At 42.0% G+C, this 10,626-nt stretch overlaps 1 protein-coding gene across 10 annotated transcripts in view; it reads left to right on the top strand.

The window, feature by feature from the left end:
* Positions 1-79: 79 nt before the first annotated feature.
* Positions 80-10,626, top strand: part of BIVM (basic, immunoglobulin-like variable motif containing) — a 41,470-nt gene continuing 30,923 nt past the window's right edge. For 3 of the 10 annotated variants that reach the window (XR_008374675.1, XR_008374674.1, XM_053564097.1), the window contains exons 1-3: positions 81-434; positions 5,153-5,236; positions 6,909-7,509. Coding sequence is in view for 6 of the 10 variants with exons in the window: in XM_053564097.1 (XP_053420072.1) it covers positions 7,032-7,509 (478 nt within the window). In the remaining 4 variants the exon portion in view is untranslated. The other 7 variants (XM_053564101.1, XM_053564099.1, XM_053564096.1 and 4 more) reach the window with 7 other exon arrangements.

Genomic DNA, 10,626 nt, shown 5'->3' with positions numbered 1-10,626 from the left:
GACACGCGTCCCGGCGTCCCGGGCTTCCTGGGATATGTAGTTCGCGACGAGACGAGCGGAAATCCTGCCAGGCTTCCCTTCTCTCACCTATTTATTTACTTTTCGGTCACTGCTTTCGGGAAACAGATAAATACTACAGATGCCCGATAGAGGAGTACACGGATGCGGAAGCACAACACAGAGTTTTTGGGGGAGTCACTGTATCCTCTGCACGTGCAGAGAGCAGGCATAAAACACGTTGAAAGGAAGGTGCTGTCAATGACACCCGACGACCCGTCGTGGGGCACCGCAGAACAGGACGCTATCCTCGCGCCGTCCGATGGGACGAGAGACGCCAGCCCCAGGGTAACCGGAGGGACGTCGCGGACAGCGCGCTAGAAGTTGTAATCCGGGTTGGGTGCCGGGTTCCGCCGCGGCTGCAGCAACCCGACCGGGTCAGTCAGGCCAGAGGTACTGCGGGGCGGTGGGCAGGGGCCGAGGTGGCGGCCGGCTGTGCGCCACGCGCGCCCGGCCCTGTGCGGGTCACCCAGGCCTGCTGCCGCCCGCCTGCTCTGGGTGCAGCCGACGTCGCCTCTCGGAGCCCTGTGGCGTCCGAATGGAGGTTACTGCATCGGTGCCCGTCCCCCTGGGAAGGAGTAAGGTGAAAAGCCGGGACGCTAGGAGAGGAGAAGCGCTAGGGGAGAAGGGACTGGTCCTCTGATGAACAAAGCTTGATTGGAGGCGACCCCATGGGTATCAGCGGCCCCTTTTCGAGAGTCGGTCTCCACGCCACGCTCGGGAGCCGGCGCGCGGTGGCCCTCCCCTCACCCCTGCACGCGGGCACGCTGGACAGGGCCGTCACCGGAGGACTCCAGAGTGCGCCGCCCCGGAGGGTGTCTCCGGTCACCTTGGGAGTCGGACCCAGAGCCTCTTTCTCTGCCTGTCTCGCACTCGCCAGCTGCCCCCAGACCGGGCCGGCCCGGCCCGGGCCGGTTGGCTCTGTAAGCTAAAGAGGCCGGGTCGGGCGCCAAGGCAGGGGATGTCTTTCCTATTTTCTTTATTGCAGGTGTCTTTATTAATGAGGGCAACTCGTCTATTCCAAAGCACGAATGGAGGGGCTGCCCCCTTCTCCCGGGTGCAGTAAATGCCTGCATCCCTTTCTCCCGGGCGCCTTTGACACCCGGAGCCAGCGTCCCGGTCCCCGGGCGGCTCTGACGCGCTCCCCCTCGCGGCCAAGCCGGTCTTCCGGCGGGTGCGGGGCTGGGGAGGGCCCGCGGAGATGCAAAGAAGCCTCGCGGTCCTGGGCCGGGGCGGGGACTGGGACGCCCGGCATCGGAAGGGGCGCGGGGCCCGGGTGGCCGTAGCCGGAGGCGGCGGGCAGGGGGCGCCGCGGCGCTCCTTCCTCTCGGCCCGCACCGCCTCCGCACACTGGCTCTGTCGGTGGGGACCGGCTTGCGCGACTGTCGCCTCGGTCCTGCGTCCTCCGAGCCGGGCCGCGCCGCGAGCTTTGCAGAGAAGGGCGGTGGGAACCCTCCCGGCCTCCGCTGAGGGTGCACTCGCTGCGGGCGCGGGGGCGCCGGCGGAACCCGGGTATCCTTCTGTAGGCCTGCGGCCTGTTCTCTGGGGAGGGACCGGGAGGGGTCCCCGGAGAACCCTGGGTGGGAAGGCGGGAGACTAGACCCACTGGGGGCTTAGCGCTTCTGGTCTCTCCTTAGGGCGGGCGCCCATTGACTCATTACTAAGTCACCCAACTGCGCCAGCGGCTCGGTTGCTCCTATGCAGAGTATAGATCATAGCATTTGTTATATGTGGAAGGCTTTATTGAAGATATTTTTAAAGATGTTTAGGAAAAAAAAGATGTTTAATTCTCTCATAAACTTAATACTGAAGAATACAGACTTGAAATATAACCTGAAAAGAATACAACCTAGTCGAGAAATAATTGGCTTTACAAACAGAACGTTATCCTGCAAACCAATTTGTTCCAATGACTTTAACAATCATTAATCTACCGGTGCATTTACAGCTTGCCATTTTATAAAACTTGGCTTTGCACGCAATAAACAATACATGATTTTATGAATAAGCCATAAGTTGAGCCTTAAGTCCTGCAATCATTCTGAGTAGTAAATCTTTAATACAGCAATACCTCACTTACCTGGGAGGAAACCTCAGTCAGTCACATTGTGTAGGCACTTAAAAAAATAAATATTGAGTGAGACTTCTACACATGGTTGGCCCTGGGATACAATAGGAAAAGCAGGCTTGTTGGAGGCAGGCATTCATCATATAAACATAAAAGCACAAATGTAAGTGTGAAATCGTTCCCTGGTAAGATCTGTGCAAGAAACATATAGGAAAATTTTTGGAGTGACCTGGCCTAGTTTGCTGTGCAAAGAAAGCTTCCCCAGAAAATGATACTAGAGCTTGAAACATTTGAAAGATGAATGGGAGCTAACTAAGTAAAGGAGGGTGGCTAGGTAATGAAGAGCAATAATCACAGGGAAAGTGGGGTGAGGTGGACCTAACCAGATAGATCTTGGTGCCAGATGCGGAGTTGACCTTTTGTTTTAAGAGCAGAGGGTTTCAGGCAGGGGAGTTCCATGATCACATGTATTTAGCAAACTTTATTTTCTAATGTCTATGCACAGGTCAGTTTAAACTGTCAACTCACAGTGCAGGGATGGGGGTGGTGAGTGGGGGGTGAAGGAGCTAGGAGTGGGCATGGAATTGAGAATGGTTTATAAATACGGAGACAAGGCTGGGTGTTGTGGCTCATGCCTGTACACCCAGCACTTTGGGAGCCTGAGAAGGAGTATTGCTTGAGGCCAGAATTTGGAGACCAGCTTGGGCAACATAACTTGAATGAGTCTACAAAAGATAAAAAATTATCTGGGCATGGTGGTGTGTACTTGTAGTCCCAGCTACTCAGAGGCTGAGGTAGTAGAATAGCTTGAGTTAAGAAGTTCAAGTTTGTAGGGAGCTATGATCACATCACTGTACTCTAACCTGGGCAACAGAGTGACACCCTGTCTCTAAGTTAAAAAAAATATGGAGGCAAAAGGAGAAACAAGATGTGACAAAACCCGACAGCTACAGGCTATTAAATGGAGGGACAAATGAGGTCTCTTTAGCTCACAATTTCCTGAGGCTGTAACTACAACATAATACAATAATTGATGTCAATAATGACTCTCTTATCTGTAATAAATTGTGCTTCGTACATTTTACTAAGAAAGCTGAGATGTCTGCAAAGTACCGAGGATATAATAACAGAAGCCCTCTTGGCCCCAGGAGCTTTCACTACAGTGGGGAGACAGATGTGACTCAGATAACATGAAAAGAAAGTTAGTGGGTCCTGGGCTTTGGATAATTTTCATTTTCTATGTAGTATCTTTGGCACTTGGCCTTTCCCCCCAGTAATTGGGTTTTACTTATATAATAAAAATCTATGACTATTACACAAATTTCCATTGAGAAATTTATGTAATCAGTGTTTCAAATGAGAAAGTTTTGATACTTTGATTTTTAGTGACAATCAATATATATTCTTACGTTAATGATTTTAGCTTCCTTACGGTGAACCTGCCACCAAAGAGACCATTCTTATTCAGTGAGCATTATTTAAAAGCAAAGAAACCAAAAGCACAAACAAAACCAGCTTGTTACACTTTTTTTTTTTTTTTTTTTGTTTGGTTTTTAGCTGGGGCTAGGTTTGAACCCGCCACCTCCGGCATATGGGACCGGCGCCCTACTCCTTAAGCCACAGGCGCGGCCCTTGTTACACTTTTTATATATTAAGTGCTACATTCGTTCTTGTCTTCAGCCTCCAATGCCGTGATTTCCCTTTGCCGATGCTTGTGATAAAAATAGTCTCCTACGTATGTTCCACATGAATGAACTTCATAAAATCCCTATACTGTCACACAGAGAGCTGGCCCTGAAGGCAAAATCCCATTCAGTTTGAGGAAGGAAACCATGGCAAAGTGGAAGCTAAGTTTGGCGTGAAGTTATGAAAAGTACAGAGCCTGGAACATTCCTGTCTCCCCTCACCAAACTACCCTGTTTCCCCGAAAAACAGACAGTGTCTTATTTTAAGGTGTGCTCCCAAAGATGCGATAGGTCTTATTTTCAGGGGACGTCTTATCTTTCCTGTAAGTAGGTCTTATTTTTGGAGGATGTCTTATTTTCAGGGAAACAGGGTAACTCCAGTAACCTTTGTGGGTCATCCCTCACCATAACAATATTCTGTCTTTCCTTACCTACCACCACCCAACCCCAACACCACAAAAATATACCTTTCTACCCACCACACGGGCTTTCAGAGAAAAGTGTGAAAATCACGGATAAGAAGTAGAAAATGCTACTTTAGGATTTCTGCCAAGAATCAGAGAAACTTTATCTTCCACAAACACCAGAGTTGGGTTTCTAGTGCCTTGGTTCTGAGCTTCCTTTTGCACCTTCCTCCATTGGCAACCACCACATCACAAAATGAATAGGAAGGAGAAGACGTCCACAGTTCCTGGCTAGGGATCCACTGCACCTACTCTTAAGAAAGCGAAAGTTTTCAAAATGAAACCACTGGATGTTCCACCTACAGTGGTGATGCTCCCACCTAAGTGATCTGCAAACAACTACACACTCTGCACAATTATTTAAAAAACCACCACCCAAGGGTTTGAACAGAGAAAGCATGCCTTAAAAGCACAGAAGATGGAATCTTACAGAGTATCTTTACATGCAGCTCTGTTTCCTTAAATTACATGAAGAACACCCAGTACCTTTACTAGTTCCCCCCACAGATCAGGCCAGCGCAGGGGGTCTCGGGCGAATCATCTTCTGTTATTTCTTGCAGCCTTGGTCACAGGTTTTTGTCCTTCGCTATATTTTATGATGGTGGCAATATACTCATTTTTCTGTAACCATAGAAGTTATTTTCATTTTGAACTTTTTTAACTCGTAAAAGGCAAATTGAAAAGCCAGGGTTGGTTGAGTCTCTCAAGTGCTGCCCTTGTTGGAGCCTGGAGAAACCCAGCCAATCTGCCCATGTATGGCGTTTTCCTGGCATCACCTGTGATGATTTGATTCACCAACGACTTCCTTTTGTATAACTCTTCAGCTTCAATGAATGCCCTCAGTTGTTATTTAAACTGTTCTGTTTTCTTTCCCACAGGAATTATTTTAGACTTGAAGTTTGATTTTTCCTGAGACTGATCAGAAGTTACTGATAGCTTAATTGGATCTGATTTCTTTTCAGGTAATGAATCTGTAAAAAAATGAAATCTGTGTCTTTTGTTAGTTTAAATCTTTTACCACTATTTATCATGTATCCTTTATGCCTGCCTCTATGTGTATGTTTTAAAAATAATATTGCTAATGCATTATTTCTTAAACAGCTTTATTGATATATAATTCACACACCATATAATTCACCTATTAAACTCTGCAATTCCATGGTGTTTAGTGTATTCATAAAGTTGTGCATTCATTGCCGTAGTTAGTTATAAAATGTTCTCATTACTCCAGAAAGAAACCCCATCACTTAGAATGGGTACAGGCGGAACTTACTAAATGCAGAATACAAATGTCTACATACAGTAACTAAGAAAATGCCATGAAGGCTACGTTGAACAGTTTGATGAGAATATTTCAGATTGTATATGAAACCCGCACATTGTACCCCTTGATTGCACTAATGTACACAGCTATGATTTAACAATAAAAATAAATAAATTAAAAAAATAATAATTAAAAAAAAAAAAAAAAAAAGAAACCCCATCACCCCTTAAGTCCCCAGCTCTAGGCAACCACTTATTTACTTTCTGTTTCTATGGATTCACCTATTTTGGACATTTCACGTAAATGGAATCACACATGGTCTTGTTCTTTGTGGCTGGTTTCTTTCACGTGGTATAATGTTTTCAGGGTTCATCCACGTTGAGCATATATCAGTACTTCATTTCCTTTTATTAACAAATTATATTCCATTATAAGGATGCACCACATTTTATTTACACAATCATCAGTTGATGAACATGTAGCTTGTTTCTACTTTTTGGCTGTTATGAATAATGCTGCTGTCAACATGAGTGTGGACATGGGTTTTCATTTCTCTTGGGTAAGAGTGAGATTCCTGGGCCAAGTGGTAGCTCTGTTTAAATATTTGGAGAATTGTTTTCCAAAGTAACTGGACCATTTTACATTACAATAGTAATGTATGAGGGTTCCAATTTCTCCAGATTCTCCCTAATACTTGTTACTATTTGTGTTTTTGATTATAGCCATTCTAGTGGGTGTGAGCTGGTATCTCACTGTGGTTTTAATTTGCATTTCCCTGATGGCTAATGATGCTGAACATCTTTTCATGCAGTGGTTCCTTAACCTTTTTGGAAGGAGGGACTGGTTGTATGGAACACAAGTTTTCCACAGATAGGAAGCCGGGGATAGTGAGGGGAATGGGACGGGAGGTGGAGTTCAGGTGGTGATACTGCTGGGAACCAGTGGCCTGGTTCCTAACAGGCTACCAACACTTAGCGTTCTTAGTCTGGGGGTTGGAGACCGCAGTTTTCATGTGCTTATTGGCCATTTCTTTGTTGCCTGTGACTATTCAGATTCTTTGCCCATTTTTTAAATTGGGTGATTTGTCTTTCTTATTATTCTTTTTTTTTGGTTTTTGGCCGGGGCTGGGTTTGAACAACCCGCCACCTCCGGCATATGGGACCGGCGCCCTACTCCTTGAGCCACAGGTGCCGCCCTATTATTCTAATACATTATTTATACCAATTTTTAAAATAAGATGGATGGTCAGTGATCATGACTTGAGGCAAACATGGAATGAAAGCATAGGAATACTAATCGATACATTTTTTAGTGCTGTTTGTGGTGTCTGCTGGGTTATTGGTCATTCTTTTACTTCTCTCTTTTCGTAGAAACCCATTTTGCAGCACTTAAGGTTTTATAGAATGCTGTAAACAAGTGTCAAAGTTGTTTTTCAAAAAACCAAAAAGAGTTGCAACTTCTTCCTAGTAATAGAAACTTTGACAGTACATTCAATGCCTAACATTGCTGAAACAGAAAGGTCGAATGATTCTGGAAATGGTGAGCACAAATCTGAGAGAACGTCTCCTGAAGAAAGTCTACAAGGTGCTGTAACATCTTTCTGCTCAAGTGCCTCAGGAGCACCCTTGGGTCCCAAAGGAGATAGTCATTATCCATGGAGTTGTCCGGTGACTCACACTCGGGAAAAAATTTATGCCATCTGTTCAGACTATGCCTTTCTCAACCAGGCAACCTCAATCTATAAAACTCCACATCCGTCCCGCTCCTCTTGTCTCCCTGCTAGTACCTCTTTGTCTGCTGGAAATAATTCATCAAGGTACATTGGTATCCCAACCAGTACATCAGAAATCATCTATAATGAAGAAAATAGCTTGGAAAACTTATCCAACAGCCTCGGCAAGCTACCTCTTGCATGGGAAATTGATAAATCTGAATTTGATGGGGTGACCACGAATTTGAAACATAAATCAGGTAAGGAAGGAGCCCTGAAGTTTATAAATAAAAACCATGAGAAAACAAACACTCTATCTTGTTTAATCTTGGTGTTAACTGTATTTCCTTTGTATAATACTGAACAAGGATCATTGCTATCATCTTGTTTGTTATTGTAGTTAAAAAAAGAAAAAAGTAACCTTGTACATTTAGTTCCTTAATGCATTGTCACTGGAAACTTCAAGCATAAGCTTTGTATTGGGAGTTTGAAAATCTGAGAATGTTATAAAATACAGGTATTATAGACAAGTATGTGGTAGCTTAGAACAGGTCAATAACACGGCCAGAATAGCATACTACTATTCCATAGTTTTGAAGGGACATGTAGTCTTATTTCCTGAATGAACATCTAGTTTTCTTTTCTAGTATATAGTACTGTAGCTATTTTGATGCTCTTTAAATTTTTTGAGAACCCAGCAAGGCCTCCATGTACCATGGGATAGGCTGCGTACTGTGTAATCTAAGAGGATGCTGTTCACCTAGGGAGCAGTGCACAACCTTTACAACTGCAACGGGATGGTCCCGGGGCAGATATGTAGGCTTTTCACTTCTTTCTTTTGAACTCACCGTAATACAGGAATTTAATGAGGTGGGTACAATTATCTTCATTTTATAGGTGAAGAAATTGAGGCTCAAAGCAGATGAGTCTCTTACCTGATGTTGCACAGCTAGTAAGAGGTAGAACTAAGTTTTTATTTTACTTCTAGGCTTCTCTGATGATTTTGTAGATCCTCACACTTTTTCTTGTTCATTTACAAAATCAATTTGTTTCACTAAATGCTATATACATTTATAATTCTCAAGGTTTTTACTTTGTAGAGGAGAATTTCACTTTATATTTATGAGTAATAAGTGCATAATTTTCTCTTTTTTTTGTAATATTTTTGTCAGGTTTTGCAATGGGGCCATGCAAGTCTTCTAAGACAAGTTGGGGGTGGTTTCTTCTCTTGTTTATGAAGGTTTTCAGAGGGATTTAAAAATCTTTAGCTACAATTATAGAATTTTCTTGATTTTGACAAATTTTAGTTTGTCTGTTTTATATAGTTGTCAAATTTTCAGATCTAAGTTGATGTTATTCCCCTAAAGTCTATAGAGCCTTGAGTGATAACCCCTCCTTAATTTCTGATACTGGTAATTTATTTTCTTTTTCTCTTGATCAGTCTAGTTACAAGGGTTTGCCAGTTTTGTTTATCTTTTCAAATAATTGACTTTTAGCTTTGTTAATTTTCTCAACTGTTTTTATTTCATTGCTATCTGCTCTTTATTATTTCTTTCTACTTAACTTTGGGTTTACTCTTTTTCATTTTCATTAGTCAACCTGACTAATTAGGTTTAGATCATCAGTTTGGAGACTTTTCTATAATAAGCATATAATGCTCTAAAAGGCTTTCTAATTACCATGTTAGCTGCCTCCCAAAATTTGATCTGCTTTATTTTTATTATCATTTCATTTGAAGTATTTTCTAATTTCTTTGTAATTTCCTCTTTGATACAAACATACTTAGATGTATGTTATTTAATTTATAGATATTTGGACGTTTTCTAACTACTGATTTTGAATGTAATTCCATTGTGGGCAGAAGATGTGTGATCTCAGTGTTTTTAAATTTACCAAGACTTGTTTTATGACCCAGCATATGGTCTATCTTGGTGAATGTACTGCATGCACTTGAAAAGAAAGTGCATTTTGCGGTCACAGTATCTATAAATATTAATTAGGTCAAAATGTTCAAAAATGTTCACATCTTTTGTGTCTCTGCTTAATTTTTGTCTTATTCTATCAGTTGCTACAAGAATGGTGTTAAAAATCAACTGCAACCGTGGAGTTATCTTTTCTCCATTTAATTTTTTTTTTTTTTCAGTTTTTTAGTGTGGCTACTAGAAAAATTTATTTATTTATTTTATTAAATCATAGCTGTGTACATTGATATGATCATGGGGCATCATTCACTAGCTTCACAGAGCGTTTGACACACTTTCATCACACTGGTTAACATAGCCTTCCTGGCATCCTCTCAGTTACTGTGCCAAGACACTTACATTCCACATTTACCAATTTCCTTTTTAAAAAACAACATATTTAAAAAATTTTCAATAAAACTCACATAAAACGACGTTTACCACCTTTGCCATTTTTAAGTGTATAACTTAGTGAAGTACGTTAAGTACGTTTGTATTGTTGGGCAACCACCACCATTATCCATTTATAGGTCTCTTTTTATCTTGTAAAATTGAAACTCTACCCATTAAACAATACCTTCTGGTTCCCTCTTCCTTCAGTGCCTCACAACCACCTTTCTACTTTCTGACTCTGGGAATTTGACTATACTAAGTACCTCAATACTATTATATATATTTGTCTTTTGTGCCAGGCTTATTTACAGCCACTGCTTTTTTCTGCTGGTTGAAATTTGCTTAGAAATCTTCACCCTTTCACTTTCAACCTATTTTTGTCGCTAGCTCTAAATTGAACAAAGTGACAATAATCAACAGTAAATTAGGGTATACCTTAAAATAACTAAAAGAATGGAATTGGAATGTTCCTAACACAAAACATAAATGCCTGAGTTAATGGATACCCCAATTATCCTGATTTGATTAATTTACGTTTATATTTTGCCTGTATCAGAACATCACATGTATCCTACAAAGATATACAACTATTATATATCCATAATCACAAACAAATAAAAAATAGAGTCTCTTATACATAGCATATAGTTAGATTACTTTTTTTTTTTTTTTTGCCGGGGCTGGGTTTGAACCCACCACCTCCAGTCTATGGGGCCGGAGCCCTACTCCTTTGAGCCACAGGCGCCGCACAGATTACTTTGTTTTTAATCTGTTCTGGCAATCTCTGGCTTTTGATTGGAGAGTTTAACCATTTACATTTAAAGTACTTACTGATTAGGAGGGACTTCTGCCATTTTGCCATTTGTTTTCTATATTCCTTAGAGTTTTTTGGTCCTTCATTTTCTGCATTATTGTCTTCTTTTGTGTTCAGTTGATTCTTTTGTAGGGAAATGTTTTTATTTTCTCCTCATTTTCATTTTGTTTGTATGTGTATATTCTATAGCTGTTTTCCTTATTGTGTCT

Source organism: Nycticebus coucang, chromosome 15 (assembly GCF_027406575.1).
Source record: "Nycticebus coucang isolate mNycCou1 chromosome 15, mNycCou1.pri, whole genome shotgun sequence".
Taxonomy (NCBI): Eukaryota; Metazoa; Chordata; class Mammalia; order Primates; family Lorisidae; genus Nycticebus; species Nycticebus coucang.
The sequence above is the reverse complement of the archived record's forward strand: the minus strand, read 5'-3'. Positions and strand labels throughout refer to the sequence as shown.